The 20,678-nt window shown below is 38.3% G+C and overlaps 1 protein-coding gene across 3 annotated transcripts in view; it reads right to left on the reverse strand.

Annotated features, from left to right (window-relative positions):
• Nucleotides 1-20,678, reverse strand: part of ANKRD55 (ankyrin repeat domain 55) — a 46,473-nt gene that overhangs the window by 1,660 nt on the left and 24,135 nt on the right. Inside the window, exons 7-11 of one of the 3 annotated variants that reach the window (XM_069001371.1) lie at nt 13,271-13,455; nt 11,446-11,613; nt 9,457-10,121; nt 3,901-4,002; nt 1,137-1,244 (exon numbers count right to left, since the gene is read on the reverse strand). In XM_069001371.1, coding sequence (XP_068857472.1) covers nt 1,137-1,244; nt 3,901-4,002; nt 9,457-10,121; nt 11,446-11,613; nt 13,271-13,455 — 1,228 coding nt within the window. Of the gene's footprint in view, nt 1-1,136; nt 1,245-3,900; nt 4,003-4,716; nt 4,964-9,456; nt 10,122-11,445; nt 11,614-13,270; nt 13,456-20,678 lie in introns of those variants that run through there. The other 2 variants (XM_069001372.1, XM_069001373.1) reach the window with 2 other exon arrangements.

Consider the following 20,678-nt stretch of genomic DNA (forward strand, 5'->3'; position numbering starts at 1 on the left):
AAAGAGTTCCTTCTGAGGTTACACCATCTCCATTTTGGCTACAGAATCTTCCTTGCAATTTTTTACATTCGTTTTTTCTTGGTTGCATTCTCATTGCGTTTGTGATTTTCTTCCATCTGCATATTTGTGACGAATTATCTGAGAAGCTATTCACATTTTCCTCTGAAGTGTTCTAGCTGGAAATTTTGTGTTTTATTTAATTTTCCCTGTTGAAAACAATGTTACCTCTCTTATGTCTGCAGTGGGCCCTCACTTCATATATTTGTCTATCTATATCTATCTATTTTAACTATACACATTGTGCAAAAGAGGCTGAAGTTCTTGTCATAATCCCCTGTAGCATACACCTTATACTAATTAAATCATTGATTATTTGTTTATCAGGAGCAGTAATTTTCTAAAGCTTATCAGGTATGGGTTTAGGGCAAAGTATAGAGAGGATTTAGAAACTTGGTAGAGTTTTTTGTTTTTGAGCTGATTTCAATTCCTATTCAAGTTGTGATTACCTGAGCAGACAGTGTTTACTACAACTGCTTGGCCTCTGGCAGTGTACTGTAATTCGTGGCTCATATTTAAGATTCATTCATGTTCAGAAATTCAGGAAATCACTTCTCCTTTCCATGAAAAACCCCAAACCATTAATACTTTGCTTCAGTTGGTGTTGAATTTGTGTGAATCTGGGAGGGTTAAATACAATAAATGAGTCAATTTGTATGGTAGAATGCTTTGAGTTTGCTGAAATTTTGGTGTGCAAACCAAATGTTGTGAGGTTCACTTGTTTCCCTCTTTGGAACGTAGTATGTTAATATATTCAAAGTTCACACCTGTGTGAAAAATATGCATAAAGCTTTAGGTACTTTATATACATCATTAAAAGTTTTTAATGGTGGGTTTAAGTAGGCCAAAAGCACTGTAGCTTAACTTCACCCCCATGACAGAGCAGCCATCATGTAGTCCCACATACTGTGCTTATTTTAGGATATTCGATTTAGGATTTCAGGACTGGTACAGGGATGGCTCTGAAACAATGCATACAATGACTAGTACTAGTACATGTATTGAAACACATGAGCCTGGACCCAGAGCCCTTAAGGCTCCAGGAGCTACATACAGCAAAAGCACCAGTAATGACTCACATGTGGAGGGCAGAGTCGGCCACCGAAGACCTAGTGGTACAATAGGAGCTACTGGTTCAGGAAGCCTTTTCCACTCGGTAGAGACTCTTGAGTGGCTGCTATTACAAACTGCAGAGGCAAAAATAAGGCTGTCAGAAAAGCATTGCCCAAGGAGTATGGAGTCCAGCAGAGGGATGGTTCTTAGACTCCCTTCCTTTGCAAGCAGTGGACCACAGTGGCCTCTGCAGAGATGTGGGTGCTTTGTGGAATTCTTTGCTGTTAACTTGGGAAAGAAGAAACTTCAAATCGTGATGAATATTGGCAAAAAACAACCACAGTTCTCCAGAAAACATTAAGTTACCTGTAGAAATAGATATAAAAAAATTTTTTTTGAATTTGTTGTGGTTTTTTTTTTAGCAAGTAATAATGTCACTTTTTTGGGCATCAGACACATGTCTGACATCTCCAGATGTCCTCTGACATCTCCAGAAACATCAGACCTTCTAAACTACATGAAGAAGTGAGAGCAGCAGAGAGCTCTCTAGAAGTCCCATATTTGTTTGAAAAATTACATTTTGGGAGTGTGTGACAGCCTGTTTACCAGGGGTTGTTGGAAGCGTTTGCATGATGAGATAGAAAGAGTGTGCTGGAGATGAAGCAGCAGCATGCAGAATAGGAGATGCAGTCTGTGCTGACGCTACTCAAGAAGCCAGGTGAAGGATACTCTGGCCCTGGGAATATCTGAAGGGTGAGATTTTATGGTTTAAAGTCATTCAAGTACTCTTCCTAGGCTACTGTTTCATTCCTATTTTCCTCTTTCTAATGTGCATTTTAAAACCTTTTACTGAGAGATTTAATAATTTCTTCCTTTTGTTTTTCATTGCCCTTCCTTTTCTGGGGGAGATACTTCTTCTTTCTGTTAGTCTCTGAGTAGTTTCAGTTCTCATTCTAGTTTGTGCTTATTTCATTGTTCCAGCTTCTTGGCAACTTTCTTTTCCCCTTAGCATATTTTTAAAACACGTCTTATGTATTAAAAATACTAGGCAAACACAAATATTTATACTCAGCCTTTGTTGCTGGAGCACTTTGCCTGGATAAAGAGTATGTCCACAAGAGTAATATTTTTGGGGCTGGGTGAAGGATGAGTGAGATCTTGGCTCTGAAACAGTTCTTTAGAAACCTTCAGGAGCAAATATGTCATTTGTGTGAAAAAAGAAGAAATACAATCTATTTTGCAAATAATTCTGCTTTTCTCTTACTAGCTTGAACTAGTGTTCAAGCAGTAGTGGTACCTGGATAAATGTGCTGCGTTAGTTAATTAAACCATGATTCTTAATTGTGACAATCTTATTTGTAAAACAGTTTTTAGCATGAGACTAGAACTAAATTCTTGACCATTTATATGAATTAATGCAAGAACAACAATGATTATGAAATGATTTTTAAAGGATTTTCCTTACAACTATGATTTAACTAGAAGACACAGAGAACATTAGTAGAAAGCTTAAAATACAGAACACCTGGACCTGGGGTTTTAAAAGCTATTAAAAGCAATTAAATTGTTTTCTTCCCTCTGAGCAGACAGAGAATACCACCTCAGTAATTCAAACATCTTTTCTTCCTCCTGTCTGATGTACAAAACAGCAGCAGTTCAGGATTCTGTATATCCCCACCCAATCTGATGGTCCCTGTAAGGCTACCTCTGCTGTTTCATTTCTAGTAATATTGCCATAACTGCAGAATTGCTTCTGAAATTCAGATTATAAGAGGCGGTGAATCTTAAATGTAGGTCTGAAATGTGAATGCTTTAGGACCTGGCTGATCTGCGGGATTACAATTAGTAAACTGTAAATCCTCATCCAATATACAATGGAGATTTGTTCTTTGTGGAGCATAAGAATGTGAGGGTTGGACACTGCTAGGAGTAGGGCTGGTGTTTATGTGTGAAGAACACCCCGGTTTCTGGCTTGATCCAGCCTGGAGCAATCACTAAGTCTTGACACTCTGCTGGGGCTCTGGGAGTGGGGTGAAACTCTCCTGCTCTTTGGGACAACTGCTTCCCCAAGCTGAACATGAGCCAGCAAGGTGCCTGTGCAGAACTACAGCCAACAGCATCCGGGGCTCTATCAGGAAGAGCACTGCCAGCAGATTGTGACAGGCGATTCTTCCCCTCTACTCAGCTCAGGTGAAACACATCTGGAGTTCTGAGTCCAGTTCTGAGGCTCCCAGTACAAGAGAGAGGGGGACATACTGATGCAAGTCCAATGGAGGGCAATGGAGATGACTAAAGGATTGAAGTGTCAGCCTTAAGGGGGAGGCTGAAAGAGCTGGGAGTGTTCAGCCTCAAGAAGAGAAGGTAGCTCAAAGGATCTTGTCAATATGTATAAATGTTTGATTGTGGGGAGTAATGCAGAAGGAGACAGACTCTTCTCAGTGGAGTCCTACGGAGGGAAAAGAATCAATAGCCACAAATAAGTAAGAAGAAAATTTTTACTCTGAGGGTGGTCAAACACTGGAAGGGATGGCCCAGAGAAACTGTGTTATTTCAATCCCCATTCACAGAGATTCAAAACAAAACTGGGTGCGATCCTAGGCAATGTGCTGTAGGTGACTTCTTTGTCACTTCTTTGTCAGGGGGGTAGACAGACAGTCTCCAAAGGTGTCTTCCAACCTCAGCCATTCTATGATGCTGTGAAAAACAAACATGAAACCTCTTTCAAGCCCTCAGACACCAGTGATGGAGGCACGCAATATGATACTGTAACTGGTGCTTGTCTGTACTTACTTTTGTGAGCACTGTGGTTGGATATGGGAGCTAGGCTGTTCCGTACAGGAATAACATTTTTTGTTTTGTGTTGGTCTATGGACATTTGTTGAAAACTTTTACCTGTGAAAGAAAAAGATAATAATTGATATGGCAATAATTGTAACTAGTGTGGTGCACTGTGCATTTTTGGCTTCCAGAAAAGAAAGGAAAACTTACTTAGTATTTCTCAGAAATATGTAATAGCAAGAAACAACTGAAGGAAAAAAAAGATGTTGCTTAGTTCACTTTACATTCATAAAAAAGACTGATTGATTCAGTATAACCTTCACATATACCCTTATGACTTCTTCTCACATAATATGGCAATAGGTCTTAAAATAGGCACAGTTTATTAGCTAGGTCTCTGTAAGAACATTTAGACTCTAAATCTGTAAAATATTATTCAAATAGATGATTTTATTTCAGATTTGAAGCTTTAGTTTGCAAAATACCCTGGTAGGGCCTTTGTTAGTATTAGAACACAAATAAGAGTTCAACTGCTGGTTGTAAAAGGAGATTGAAGTCTATTAGTAGTAAAGATAAGCTTTGAGAGCATTTTGTTGCAGATGAAAGCATATCAGAACCCATATAAGGTGATACTGATCCTTATTAAACTATGTTTATGGCAGTATCATTTTTACCAAGAAGAATATATACTGGAAAAGGAAAGGTTAATTGCTTAATTCTGGCATGCCACTGTTTAAGATTAAAGTTAATTTAGGTCTAATACTGTTAAAAAAGACAGTATGTTAGATGATGTAATGCATTTCATCACATAAAGGACATGTCTAATATTGAAAAAAGTAGAAATTCAAGCACCAAGTCAATGTTTTCCCCAGATCTTTTTCCTGAGCTGATGCTTGAGTCCTTCAAATTATTTTTCTCGTTATCACCAAATCTGCGATGAGCCGTGTAATGAGTTGTCTTGCCAAGCAGCTGCTCATCCAGCATGGCTTTGCAACATAGCTTATTGAGGAGCAGGCATCTGCTCTGTTGACACACAGAGACAAGGGGAGACATGGGGTGGATGTAGCAGGACATCCTAAGCAGGAGGAAGAGATGGAATGATATTAATTGCCTTTGTGGCTTTGCAGCTGATACTTGAAAATACCTATGTATTGTTGGGCTGTGCAAGATAAAGCTATAGAAAAATAGTGTAGAGCAGTTTTCTAAAGGTGCATTGAAGGAGCTGTCAAGACTGCTGTAACTGTTGCTGACTGAACAGATTCTGTGGGAAAGGAATTACAGTGGTATTTGTCAGGCAAACCACCATGTTACAATGAAGACTTCAGCTCAGCATGGAGCAAGGTCCTGGTCCAAAACCCACAACAGTTGATAGACGTTGGGTCAGTCTGCTGGATCCTGTGGTTAAGCTGATGTGCATTGAGCTAAAGCATGAATAATCTTGTATGAGTGAGCTGTGCTTAATAGAAACAGACTTCAGTTTGCTTTTCCCATGTTTTACTCTAACATCTCTAGTGTCTAGTTGGTAAATTTCTTCTGTAGACATTGCATCCACTTTGCACAAAGAACTAAATATATCAATTCCAGTATAGCAGAGAATCGTTTGTTGCTCTCATTAGTGCAATTCAAGTTATATTGGTTTCTGTGATGTTTATGCTGAGAACTAATGGCTTATTGTGTATGTACCATTATGGCTTTGATGACGGGAAGTTGTTGCTATCAAGAGATAAGAAATGTTCACTTCATAATTGGAGATATCTGTCTGCATAACAACAGTACAAAGCATAATCCTATTGGCAAAGGATAATATGAATGCTTGGAAAAGAATCCTCATTAAAAGTTATGGCATTAAGTGGAGGTATTCTTCTACTCTTCCTTTCTATCTGTTTCACATAACATCTGGAAAAACAGTTTTTTCTCTCTTTGAGACATCATCATTGCTGTCCCCAAGAGCACATTTATGATTGCAGTTATTTTTGATTGAAATGGAAAGGAAACAATTTCATTCTTATAAAATGCAAGACTGCATTTGGATTTTTTTACAGCTTGTTCTTTTTGATTTTCCTTTGCATTTAGGAAGGTAAACCACATAGTGGTGTGTTTTGTGTAGAAGTAGTTAATGTTATGATGAATGTCTCACTGTAAATTTGTTCTTCAGTTTGAGAAAGGGACAGCCACACCAGTCAGCTTTTTTCTGCTTTCCTAGTCAAGAAATTCTTCCTGTTGAACTACACCATACTGCTTATACCAACATAAACTTAATAACGGCCCTTTTTCACATTACCTATTCAAGCAAATAGAAGGTACTGGGCTGCTGTAATAAAATCTGTAATAAAGTATCATCTTACATCTGGAAGTTTAGTAATCCAAAAGGTGGGTGGGTGAAAGGCATCTCAGAGCTGCCTTATACTCAAGACAGATTCCATGTTACCCATATCACTTGGAGTTTCTCTACTTAAACCATTTTTCCCTGTAGAATGTAGTTGGCAGTACATTTTGCAAAAAGAGATGATTGCAAAGCTCCTAAGTACAAAATGCTTCAGGACTGTTGATGCCTGGCTGGTAAACACTCTTGAAATGTTGACAGTTTTTAGTATAGACTGTCTTTTCCCTTCTCAGTGGAGGGCAGTAATTCTGAGAGAAACCAATGGCATAATAGTAAGGTAATTCTCATTGCTACACAGAGTAACCTCTCCCCTTTGTGTAAGAGCTAATGCTCAGCTAGTAAATTGACTCATCTTTCATTCCCAGGAGAACAAAAAACAGAACAAAAAACCTCCAAAGACTTTGGCACACCCATGTGCCAGTTGCCTTTGTAGCAAGTGAGCACAAAAATTAGCTTTGACTTTGACAATAGACATGGTCATGCAAGACAATCAACACTGTGTGTCAACAGAGAAAATAATTTTAAAATTGAGTTCCCTTAGATTATTATACCTATAATCCCAGCGTAGATATTCAATGATTAGGAGATTACATGTAGCCCCCCCGCTTGCACTCAATGAATTTAGAAATTAAGTATTAACACTTCAGTGTCTTCGAAAATCAGATGTTTTTTCCCCTCAGCTAAGTCTGCTGCAGAAAGAAAAATCAATTTAAAAAAAAACCCAAAACCCAAAATCAAACCAAATCAAAACAAACAAAAAAGTCCAACAAAAACCAACAAGAGACATTTTTCCTCAGAGAGAGGGCTGCCTGCATAGCATTGCTAGCTAGGCTGAAATGAGACTTACTTTTCTTCTTATCCCTGTAAGTCCTGCAGGCACAGGGCACTGGAGACCTGGAAGCCCTGGAGCTCATACAGTAAATGCAGTTCCAATTCACAGAAAGTCAGGTGGCTTTAATTACAGGGGCAGACAGATTTAACCACACACATAGGCATGAAGAGGGATAAGTAGATCTTTTTATCATGAAGAAATGTGAGACAATATCTGTGTTGTGCAATGTATTCCTGTCAGATACTCTCTTCCTTTTTACAGGATTTTAATTCACATGTTTCAGAGGAAGGTCCTTTTTCCCAGCTACAGGAATCATTTTATTGTTGGAAAATTTTTTTAAAGGGAGCTGGTACAAAGAGAATGGGGCTTAAAGAAGACTCAGGCTTTTTATTTTCTGAGAGAGATAATAAACTGTCAGAAATAAGATTACTCATTTTTCCTTTGGGCATGCAAAATGGCTCCCATTATAATGACTAGATTTTTGTCATAGGATGTTCACAGAAATATTTTTCCTAGGAAAACCACCTATCCTTCTGTCCAGAGCAGACAAGGATTTAAACATTTTATTAGGAATGTAGTATACTACAATACTAAGAAATATCTATAATAACTTCCACATCAAATGTATTAATAGTCTAGCAAATTCCAACAAGAAGCTTTTCCCAGAAATAGTTGTCCTCCAGTTTGATTTATGCAGTTTGAGTTCAGTCCTGCTACTCCTGTCAAGTTTAATGATCTCAAATATCTTAAGCTAGTTACTTCCACATCAAAGGTATTAATAGTCTAGCAAATTCCAACAAGAAACTTTTCCCAGAAATAGTTGTCCTCCAGTTTGGTTTATCCAGTTTGAGTTCATTCCTGCTACTGCTGTCAAGTTCAGTGATCTCACATATCTTAACCTCACTGTACCCTATTACAGTGAGGTTGTAAAGTAGCCCTGGAGGTGTTCTTGTGTTCCACATGTGAGCTGAACCTTGCAGAATTTAGTGTAGAAGGAGTCATGCAGAAACAATCCTTGCTGGGCATGTGGAGTCTGGGGCTTGTATGGTTGAGTGAGCAGTTGAAGAGTGCATAATAAAAAAATAGTGACACCTACGGAACAGTTCTATTAAGCTTTCAGGAATGTGGCCTGATGTTCAGGAAGTGGAACTTTTAAAATAGTTTCTTTTTACACTGAAAAACTATTTCCAGCCCTTATTTGCACAATGTATGTAGAATGGCCTGTCATTCTGAAATTGCTGTCTCTGCTCTGCTTGTCAGACATGTGTGCAAAGATTTGCTTTTTTATAGTTCCCTTCACTTAGATTTTAATACAGTTTGCACTATCATGCAGCTAACCGGGAGGTCTTCTTAGGGTTTCTGTTCTCTACTCTTTCCACTGAAGGGTAATGGCTAATGTCTTTTGGGCTTTTTACTTCTTTTAATGGTATACTGGTAAGTTTGGGGATTGCTTTTGCTTGCTTCATTTTCAGTTAGATATTGCAGTGGTTGGAAGGCATGCTAGATGTGTTTAATTTTGGCATGGGACTAATCCCAAAGGAGATGAATTTGGAGACACTGATACGTTAAAGTAAACTCCAGAATGCAGGCCAGCCAGCCAGATTCATTTAAACATGGATGTGAGTCAAACAAAATAGTAGATCCCAAATCCAGCCAAACTCTGGTATCAAGTTCACCTTAGAATTTTAATGCTCTGCTTCATTACTGTTGCATTACAGTTTCCAGACCACAGAATAAGAGCATTTACCCCATCTCTGTAAATTTAGCAACCCGAATTCAGCTTTGGAGAAACCATAAGAACAGTATGTCAGACCAAAGAGCTGGCACTCAGGGTGGCATTCAGGTTGGGAAGGGGTGCCACTGCAGCCTGGGGTCAGAATACACCTACAAGGGTAAAGCGGCATGGCATGAAGCTATCCAGCATGGCACTGGACCTGGCTGGATCCAGAAGCAGTTCTCAGCACAGTTACAGACTTGAGGGCAGGACTGTTCCTTGCACATCTACTTCCAGGACTAGATGTGAACACAAAGCAGCAGGTGTGGTAGTGGGTGTTAATGTGCAATTCACAAAGCATATATATGACCCAGAGGCACTTATTGCTCAGGTATCTTATACACCTGCATTTTTGCTTACTCATCAGACCTACTTAAATCTCTTATTTCCCACACCTAAGCACCTTGCTTCAGCTTTCAAATGATGTCCCACCCACATTCTGTGATAGCTACATACAGGAGAAACTGAAAAAAAAAATTAAAAATTAGAAATGTTATTGGTACCTACTTTTTTTCTGAATCAGCTTGCCACATCAGTAGATATTATAGGATTTAGGATATAGAGAAGGAAAAAAATTACCTGATGGAGAACTGGGAAGTGAGGGAAGGCAGGGAGGGCACAAAAGCACACGGTGAGATCTATCAGAGTTTAAGCCATTCATCAGTTTGTCTGAAGAAGTCCTAGTACAGACTTTGTAAGAAAGTCTTTGGTTAGAGTCTGTGTTCCAGGGATCATCCAGCAAAGACTGGCAGCTGCTTGTGTGGTCCAGCAAGTTGTGCTCACTCCTATTCTTTTGAGACTTGTGTGGAAAATGGTGGGTACTGGAGCTGGAGGAGAAACTTGACATTGTGCTCTGGGAAGCAGTTAGGAAAGAATTGCCTGCAGTGATTGGGGGGAGGCTCTGGGTGCTGATGGGTGGGAGACCCTGACTTGCTGTTTGCTTCTTTTCTGCTATGAGGTACTTCATGTCTGTGCTCTTTCTTTTAAAGTCAGGGGTGGTCTTACACTCATCTGGAATGTCTTTGAAATTTTTGCTCATAATGCAATCAAAATGGGTGATGATATCATCTACTTCTGAGGTCTCTTCTCCAGGATATTGATCCCTGCTTCTCTCCTTCTGACTGGGTTTCTGGTCATCTTTCTTCTTTTTGCAAGAGAAGATCTGGTTCAGCATACTGAATCTTTCTTCTTTCTTTGTAAGTCTGTTGTTCTGGGAGGGAAACTGATGAACTGACTCAGATCTACTGGAAATACAAAACAAAATGTGAAAACAACTGTGTTACTCCATGAAAGAAGCAATATTCTGTCCAGATATATTTGCATAGGTGGTTCAAGAAAATTAGGATCCCAAATTTGTAATTAACAAAGACTGAAAATACTACTGTCTTACTTCACTTTCTTATGGTGAATTGCCTTACAATCATCTCAATGTAACTTAGTACAGCTATCTGGCAAAAAAACCCCAAACTTTTCTGGCTTCAGGATCTACCAGCTGTAAAGATCTAATGACAATGAGAAGAGCATGCTGTGATCTTTTAAATCAAGAGGTCTTTGTATTATGTCATATTTGGAAAATTATTATTTCCAACAGTACAGCCATTGCTAACACTGTAACAAAAGGCACTAATTCACCATTCCTACCATCCCTTTTCCCTTTCCTTTTTCCTCTTTGCCCTTTCCCTTTTGGCCCTTTCCCTGTCTTGCTTGTGCTAAAGAGGTCTGGCACAGTTTCAGATTCGCCAAGATAATTATCTACACTGGTATGGCTGTGGTTTTAAGATGAAATTTTGGCTAATCTCTGACCTTCTTTAATAGACAGAGTGGAGGAGGAGAGGTAATATTACCCATGTCTCACATTTGGAACATAGGACATAATACTAACTTCTGACTAGAAAGGAGGGGAAAGCACAAAGAAATGGGAAGATAAATGTAAGTGCATACTCAAAATCGAAGAATGGAAACTAATTGCATAACAGCTGCTGAAAAAGGAAAAATATAAAGAAAAGAAGACTGTAACCAGTAACTATTTTGTGATACTTTTTAACAAACAAGAACTCAGAATAAAAAAAGACATCGAGGTAGAGAACTAAGGAAGGCTAGGATAATACTACCAAACCCTTACCCTGAGGATGAAAACTTGAGATTTATTTTATTGTCTGTCAAACCTGCTTTTGTGTTCAGTCTCTCTGTCTGTCTGATTACATGAGCACACAGATAGTGCACAGAGATTTCAAAGAAGTGGAAGATATGTGTATCTGAGGGCTGAAAGAGGGCTGAAATTATTCTGTTATACAAATTTTCTACATGAAGGTGATTGAGCAAGAGCTATAGTCCTATCTTCTTCAGAACCCTCTGCTTCTTGGTAGAGTAGTACTGCAACCTCAGTGAAGAGTCTTCAGTAGATAACTGATTGTAATATTGCAACATTGGTGGGAAATGAACTGAGTATTGCATATGGATAAAGGGAACACCACCCAGGGCTCAAACCCTTCAGTAGCATTCAAAAAGCAATAAATTTGTTTTCTAGTCAGTGGCAACATGTGAGCAAGATGTGAACTTTACCTTTACCTGCTCTCCTGAGACAGCAGCTTAATGCATGCTGTGTGCCCACAGTATATTGCATATGTCAGAGGAGTGTTTTCATTGATGTCTCGAGGGCTGCTGTCTATCCCCAGTTCTAGCAGTGTCTGCACACAGTCAGCTTTCCCTGCTGCTGCAGCCCAGTGCAAAGGAGTCCTACAGAAAAGGAGAAGTATCATTAAAATAGATGAATAGATTTACAATTGAAACTATTAATGACATAGTGAGGTGTGCACAGGGTATGCTACTTGTACAGATTCATAACATACATTTTAAGAAGTTCTCCTGCAACTTATTCCACACTGTTGTAGGTGCATCCATTTAGCTGCAGGTAAAGTAGATATGGGGCTGCAGAATGCCTATACATACAATATAACAGCATCTTTTCCACAGCTGGAACTGTAGAGTAGAAGTGGCTGAAGTTTTCAGAGCAGACTTTGAAAAAAGCCTTTATGGGGTCTAGTGGATAGAGACAAACTCTTCTCATCTTTACACCAACCACAATTAACAATGGTTGGCACGGGTAATAAGAGAAGCCCCTCCTCAATGAATGAGAAAGACTGAACACATCTACCAGACTGCCACTGCCACTTTGCCAGTTTCCGAGTTCTATGATAGGCACAGAACAGAGCACATATAATTGTTTTGAATCTCTGTGGGAGAATCAAACTGATTTTGTGCTTGGCAGAAAATTTGCATCTTGTATTTGGAAACTTTTGTCCAGTTTCCAAATTGTATTTTGCTCTTGTTGAAAAACCTGAAAGCAGAGACAACACCACAAGAAAAGTGTTTAAGATTAAAAAAATGACATGGACATTTTCTTTCTATTTCTTTTCAGCCCCAGTGATTTCAGATGGGTACAGTCAGAAACACAGTAGAATGAAAATCTTAGATATGTGTTTGTAGTGAACAGCTTCTCTTTTCCTTCTCCAAGTATAATATATTCTGTGGAAATACCTGGGCACATGGAATAGGTGGCCATGTCTTAATGAACGTTGAAGTTCATTCAGGTAACTTCCTCCCTTTGCTCTTCTTTCCATAGAAACACAGCCTTCTCAACTACATTTTAGTGATGTTTAGGAACTGCTCCAGAACCCTGTTCATTTTATTTCTGTTCCATTTTATTGCACTTTTCCATGAAGAAAGATATTATTTTAAGTACCTGAAGGCGTAAGCCAAGAAAACCTTGGCTTTTGCTTCACTGAGAAGAATAATCAATGTGAACAGCCAGCTGGTTCTGTTTGCATTAAATAAAATTATGAGGAAAGTTCCAAGGGAGGTGGGTGTGGGGTGAAAAAGAGGAAAGATGACTCTTCTGTACTTATGAAATAGAGATTTAATCACAGAAGGAATCATATGCCTTTTCAGAATGGAAGGTGAGGGTCCTCTGGTCCTATAGGAGTATGGTATTTTCATTTTAACGACAAGAGAACACTACCATTTCTTTAATAAAAGTAACAGCAGGATCCTGGCTTCGAGTTGCAGGATCCTGTTCTATTGTTTTGAAAAGAATGTTCACTTTTGATTGAAAGAAACTAAGGTGAGTGGTGGTAAAGTCCTTTCACAAATAATCTTTTTTTTTCTCCTACAGATAGAAAGCTAAATGTCATTCTTTCTAGTCAGTTATTATATTAAGTCGGATACATGTGAGCTGGACTGGTTTGCAGTGTTTCTGAGCAAGTACAGCTCTCTGAGGAGTGCAGGGTATTAACCAGGCCATGGCCTGTGAAACAGGAAACGTGATTATTTAGTAAACAGAGCTGGTCTCAGGTTATTAGAAAGGAAGCAGAAATTTCAGAGTTTCCATGGTTACCTGTCATCCACATCAAGGGGCTGCAGGTTGCACTTTGGGACTTTAGCCAGCTCACTGATGATATCACTGTAGCCAGCAGCAGCAGCAATGTGCATACATGTTTTGCCATTCTCATCATCATAATTTATTATTGATGGTCCCTGCCAGTGATCCAGAATGATGGAACATAGAATCCTGTTGCCGCTCTGGAAGGAAGTTCAGAGAAGGAAAATGTTTTACAATGGAGCTCACACCAGGCTGCATCTTCTCTGCTAGAGAATGCTAAATACAGCAATGGTGTTCTTTTGTATGTATACCAAAATCTCCAGGTATGAAAGCCAAAAGCTTCCCATCTCCAGCTGGGAACTGTGCATACTTTATGAAATTTTCTAAAACACTCTGAACACTGGAAAAATAATAAATAATGTAGCACTGCAAATATCTCCAGAAGTTGCAGAGTGTAAATTACTCAATAGAAATTACTTGTGCTTTTTGCTGTTTTGCTAAGCCAGAGTCCAGAAACACAAGCTTATATTTTCCCATACAAATTTAGGGCTGAAAAGAACCTCAGAAAACCAAACCACATCTGTAAGTTTGTCTCAGTACACCTAGAAAAGCCATGTCAAATATTTGCTCAAGCGCTTCTTGAAAACTTTCTTAGTTAGTTTGCTCCAGTGTCTGGTAGCTTAATAGAAAGTCAACATTGTTCTCTAACCTGCAAATGAAATTGAACATTTTATATACTACCTTAGTAGAAACTGAGCAAAAGAATTCATTACTTTTTTATAACAACAGAAACACAAGGTTGAAAAAGTCTTTCTGTATCATCAAATTCAATCCCTGCAATCACTTGCAGCTATGTTACATCATCCCTCTCATAAACTCACTTTGTCCATTAAAAGCAATTAAGGGTTTTTGCCCCTGTTACTCTCAAAGGAACACAGTTCAAGAACTTCTTTGTTTTAATGATTTGTATCTCTGATTCCTATTCACACTCAGTGCTGATTATATCCTTTTGTTTCTGTTCCAGCATTATTATTTAGATTAAATACTTCTTTCCTCTTATTGGTACTTGTTCTTCAGATGTATTTTTAGGCAATCATCACATCTCTTTTGAATTGTTCTCTTACTGCTCTAACCAATCATGGTCTTTTAAGTTTTTCTTGTAAAATATGCTTTCTGTTTCTCTCATTAACCTAGTAGTCCTTTTCCTTTTAGTTGTGTTTCCTTGAAGAAGGGTGATTAAAATTGTACGAGTCATACAAAGATGTTTTTGCCAGATCTTGTACAGTGACACTGCTCTTATTTGTGTCAGAAATACCTCTTCTGGTATGCCATAGAACAGCATTTGCCTCAGTCACAGCTGTGTCCCATTAGAAGCTCCTAGTAATTTTGGAATGACCCTTTACTCCTCAGTACTTCTCTTCCTTAGTTGTTTCCAAGCATAGAGTTTCTAGTTTTGGGGAGAGCCTTCTGTTACTAGCACCCAAGAGCATGACTTAAACATCTTATCCTATTCAACTTTGTCCTATTTGTACTACACAATATTTAAAGGTGATCCATATCCCTGTATGATATACCCATTCTTTCCTGTCAATGTCTTTCAGTTTTTATTATTGGTAGACTTTATCAGAAAGCTCCTGTATTATGTGCCAAGTTATTATGAAAATATTAAACAAGAGTAATTTCAAGTCTTACCCCTGAAAGTAATTTCCTTCCAGCTTCTAATCAACATTTAATCATACTCTGGTCTTTTGGATTTTAAGACACAATTTCTTTTGCTTCTCTGTACTTTTGTATCTTATTTTGTAAGATAGCTATTTATTCTAAATATATATTTTAAAGATGGGTAGACGTCCATTATCTCAAGCCTCTTCTACACACTTTACTCTCTGCTCTTGGGATGCAGCTTCCTGCTATAATTTGCACCATTGTGAGGATACATTCCAGGTCCCTGGAACATTCTGATCTCACAGCTACTCAGTCCAGCTGAGAATTTCCTTAATTTATCAAAACATGTCCCCCTGAAATGAGGAATTTTGTTTTGCATGTTCTTTGTTTACTCACTTGTTTAATTTAGAGTCTAATCTTGATTGTGTCATCCAAGCTTATTTGCTGTGACCAGGCATTTTATAACATCCTAGTTAATCATGTTCAAATTGTTATTAATTTATAGTTGTCTGAATATCTAATGAAAAGAAGAGTGTTGATCTTCACATTCAGGAATACTGAGGTCCTATGAATAGTTGTTGTTTTTATTGTCCAGTCCCTATGCCAAATACCAACATCCTCCATACTAGTATAATTCCCAGTTACGTATTTCCATCATTAGTATCAGTGAAATCTCTAGTCACATTCAGGGCTAGCTAAACTTAGAAGTCTACTACATACTTCTAGTACTACCACAAAAATACCTATCTGTTACCATCCTTCTCTAAGTCAATTTTTATATAAAAAATAGTTAACATTAGCACCTTACTACTTCTGTATTCATGTTCTACTGACTCTACTTTTCCTTCAGTTTTACACTGTCTTGCTAAATCCAAATTTCACACCCTGCAGCTAAGAGTTTCAGTCCCTCAACGTTCTTGCACAACTCTTAGCACTCACATAAGGAATTTCCCACTGTTCTTACTGGCATTTTATACTTTTACAGACTGTTCTGTCTCCCACCAACCTTCTGTTTTCTAGACTAAACAAACCATTTCAACCTCCCTGTGCAGGTCAAGTTTTCCAACCTACTTATCATACTTGGTGCTTGCTTTTGGCCTGTTTCCAGTTTTTCTACAGTTTTTTTCAACCATGGCACTCCAAACAACATAATTATCCAGCAGAGGCTTCTCTCCTGACATTGAAAACTACTTCCTGTAGCCCATATATACCATACTTCTGTTAATATGTCCCAGAATTATGTTTGTTATATCAGCACCATAACATTAACTCCTATTCACTTTTGTAATCTGCTAGTTTATTACTCTTAATTTTGCACAAAACCCTTTAATTTTTCATGATTCTGTATACAGTGTTATTTTATTAATTTCAGCTATTTCCTACAATTTATCAAAATAATTCTGAAATTCATCTTCACCCATTAAATACTTGGTGTCCCTGTAATTTGATTCTAACTGCGGGTTATGTATTTTGACACCTCATTATGCAACAAATAAAAACATTCTTATGATACATCCCTGGTTGGACTGTCCATGAGATATTCACCTCCAAAGATTAATTGAACTGTCTTGAATGTGGCTGATAGAGAATATATGATGTGTGGTAGAAGTCCCCGGTTGATTTTGATGGCATCACTCCTTATTCTGCCCCTCTGGGATATCTTGGACTGAATTCTGGGTCCATTACAGCAGGTTGTGCTTATAAAAATTGTGCTATTGATGTCATTCAATGTGATTAAACTTGCATGTACTGCTCAAACCAGAAAGGAACAAATAATTAGACTTTTAACGATCACTGTATTTGCCACTTGCTCAGCAAGGCTTCTGTGCCATGTGATGAACTTTATCTTGTTGTCACTTTTCCAGCTTTTTTTGTGGTTTACTACATGGGATTAAACTGATTAATTGACATTCAAACATGCTATACCTAAGAGCTTTTTATCTGAGGAAGCAATAACTGCTTTGAAGATGGCTACGAAAATTCTGCCTCGTTTTAACATTTCAATCAAATTGTTACTTCCATTTTCTAAGTAACTGAAGAGTATTTCCTCATATTTGAACCTTCTGCTGAACGAGATTTCTAGGCAACTGCTCAGTGGTTTTCCAGTTCTCTCTTCTTAGGAATGCTTTCTTATCTTTATATTCATCTTGGCTCTTCTAAATTGCACTCAAAATTCTCCTAAAATGCTTACTTCCCCTTATTCTTAGATTGACAGCTTTGGGCTGTGGTCACCAAAAATGTAGTGTTCCTGTGGTAAATTTACCACAGTACTATTTTTAGACCAGGATGTTCTCTGGTAAATTTACCATACGAAAATCATGTGTTTTTGTAACCTTACTGTATGCATCACTAAATTTCAGCTTCCCTTTTTGTATTCAAATTCTTTTCAGCAGAGATTCAAACATTCTCAGAGATTATCAGTCATTTTTGCTATGTGTTTCTAAACAGTTTTGCAGGCCCCCCCCCCCCCCCCATTTTTGTTACACTTTTGTCTCATCTCACACTTTTATCTGCTTCTACCCATTATTGGTTCTCTTCAGTGCAATTTTCTTCCTTAGATCACTCATCTCAATTAAACTTACTTTATGAAGAAGAAATGTCCTAAAGCCTGGATCCATGAGCCCCTGTAAGAAAATCTCTCTTAATGCTTTATGCAAATTTTTGTCTGAAATTTGTGTCATCTCCAGACAGTGGCAAACAGCCAATTCACTAACAGGGTATTTAGCTCTCACACTTGATTACAACTCTGGTTTCTATACGTTGGTTAATAAAAGTCAGACTTCTGGGAGTTGCATCTCTCCGTGCTTTTCAAATAAAAAACCCAGTTATTCAGGAAGTATCTACTGAATCAAGTACCATGAGGAGAATCCTGAACCTCTGTGACACTTTTCTGGTTTCGACAGTTCTTTCAGATATATCTACTCAATTTATCTCATTGTTACTACAGCCGTGGTTCTTATACTTCAGACCTTTCTATATCCAACTGATAAGTAGAACAATAATTTTACTTGGAAAGTTTCTTGTCACTTACATTATATGCTACCATAACATTGCATTTTATTCTGCCAGGTCTTCAATCATAAACATTGAGAAGTTTTATTTTGTTCACTGCACTGTATAGAGGGTTAACTTTTTTCCCTCTTCAGAATACTCTAGTAAACTAGATAATGTGGTGCCAAAGAGGAGTCATATGAAAGGAGTTTTCTAAGCCTGCTACCAGTAATGGAGAGGTGGGAAGGGGAGAGGAACAAGCTATGGACCACTTAAATGTTCTCACAAAACCCAAATAAAATATTTTTCTTCCAAGTAAATACCTCTGGATGTGGTTAGGTTGTATTTGTTCTCCTATATTTCCGGTCTGTTTGCATTACCATGCTGTTTAAAGCCTTCCTATATCTATAGCCAGCTTTGCTGGATGGAAATTCCCCACCAGAAGCTCTTGATGTTGCTTCTTATCATTAGCATTGCACTTTAGTCTGCCTGTGTTTTCTCCTCTCATACATTCTCTCATCTTTCAGTTCCATAAATACGAACCCAAAGCTTTGACCTTTTCTTTGATGTCTTTTGTTCCACCCCTGAGTGGCTTGAGATTTTAAGCATTATTTCACTCCTTTCTGCAGGAACAAACAAATACTATTACCATTGCACTACTCTGGGAGATAACTCACTTTTATAAAAAAGCAAAATAAATTATATTTACATAAGGACTTCCAGCTTCCTCTTGCAAACCACCTATGTGCATCATTGGGTGCTGTTTGAGTTTTATGTTAGAAAATCCAATCCCTTTTGTCTTTCCTCTTATCCTTCACAAACAGACACACATAGAATAATCTGAAATCAACTGAAACACCAGCAGGACCACTGGAAAATAAACCAGACAAATGAAACATAATCTTTTTCTCCTTTGCTGAAATAAAGAAACATGAGCCATTCAAAGTATTTTTTTGAGCAACCCATAGTAAAATTTGAACAAATAAATTGTCTGTGGACTTTTTCCTTTATAACTCTAGTTGAAACTATTATGTTGGCAAATACATCTTTCCCTTCAAAGTAATTTTTAACCTTTTTTTTAATTCTGAAATTCAGTATTTACCAAAAGCAGAAGCCATTCCATATCCTTTTCCACATGGATCTCTGGACTGGATCTTGAAAAGCCCTGATCTTTAACTCAAGGCTATTGTGGCAGAAACTGTGTTTAGTTACAGCTATACTGGCAAAACTCAGCTATTCTTCCAACACAACTTTTTCCCTTATGTGATGAATTTCACTGAAGTGCCATTTTCCTCATATTCACATGCAGAGCACTGTAGGACTATATCACATCATTACTTCTACTGTAATACAATTTAGAATTTCATCCTAGAATCAGAGCAAGACAAATGTTTCATCAGCTGTGAGGATAAGTCAGGTTGGAATCAGATATTAAGGCAATATCAGAACAACATATGCCTATCTTGTTGTAAGTGCAGTGTCTGCTGTTTTAAGGATGGAGAATGCCAAACTCAAAAGCAGAGACATAATGTGGCTTCTAGTCTGCAGCAAACAGTGCAGTGAGAAATGTCCTTAAACTGGCAGTTTGGGTTGCTGAAGAGTTTTGCACACATTGGAGCTTTCTGCCATGTATGGTGCTGCTGACGTCCAGCACCTCCCCCTCTGCACCCAAGACTAGAGATAGATAAGGAATGAAAACACACTCAGTCTACCTTGACTGCTGTCATTTCCTGGCTGCTAGATGGCTGAAGTTGGCAGTGGAGAAGTGAGCAAAAATTCAGAGCACCCTGTGGTTTCTTTACACTGAGAGTACATGGAAAAGTGGTCTCTGTGATGAAGAAAGAACACAATTCATAATACCATCTTCATCTTTCCTCCTGCCAAGGAAGCTGTGCCAGAGATCTCCTGAACGCAGCCCAGGCTCTTCACAGGGTGTGTTTCTGATGGCAAACCAATACAAATGAGCAACAACTCCACTGACACCACTGTAGTTATGTTGGTAAGACTCAGTCAGCTCAGAGAGAAGCTCATTTGTCTTCACCCGACCTGAGTGCTGCAGCTTTACACACCCACGGAGACAGTATCTCTGCAGAGTCAGAGTGAACCAGCTCGGCTTGACTTTGTGGTACTCTTGGAAAGAGAATGTGTTGTTGTACAGGAAACTTTGTCCTGTGGTCCTCAGACCATTTCTGTCTCTGGTACAGCTAGGGGACGTGATGTTTTTAAAATATTTATCCTTTTAGCAGCCTTAATGTGTGTTGGAAAAAGGTACCAAATGACAAAGGCAGTCATGGAGGCATGACTCTGGCTATAATATGTCCCTGCCTCTCTTACCCACTCTTTGCTCAAACAAAACACTGCATGAAACACTGGCCAAGTCTCTCTGAGGATTTATTTTCACTTGGAGTCTAAGTGCATATGATTTACTGTGTAAATGACTATGACTAAAATCACTTGGCAACTTTCCCCTGCTATTGCATTATTGTAAGGACTGATTTCTCCAAATAAGCTGTTTTCATACTTTGGAAAATAAGTAATTTTTATAATCTGAAGTAGAATAAGGATTTATTCTATCAGAGAAATGGAAACATTTGTCTTCAAGTGCCTTTTGTCAGGCATAGGAGATCACTCATGCATAGATATGCAAGAAGTGTGTTGCATGTACATTACTCATATTCTGGCATCCTCTGTGGAGTTACACATAGAGGGTGTGCTGGGAAGAGGTCTGGCAATTATCCTGTGCTTACCTACAGTCTTTGCCCAATAC

Source organism: Aphelocoma coerulescens (genome assembly GCF_041296385.1).
Source record: "Aphelocoma coerulescens isolate FSJ_1873_10779 chromosome Z unlocalized genomic scaffold, UR_Acoe_1.0 ChrZ, whole genome shotgun sequence".
Classification (NCBI taxonomy): Eukaryota; Metazoa; Chordata; class Aves; order Passeriformes; family Corvidae; genus Aphelocoma; species Aphelocoma coerulescens.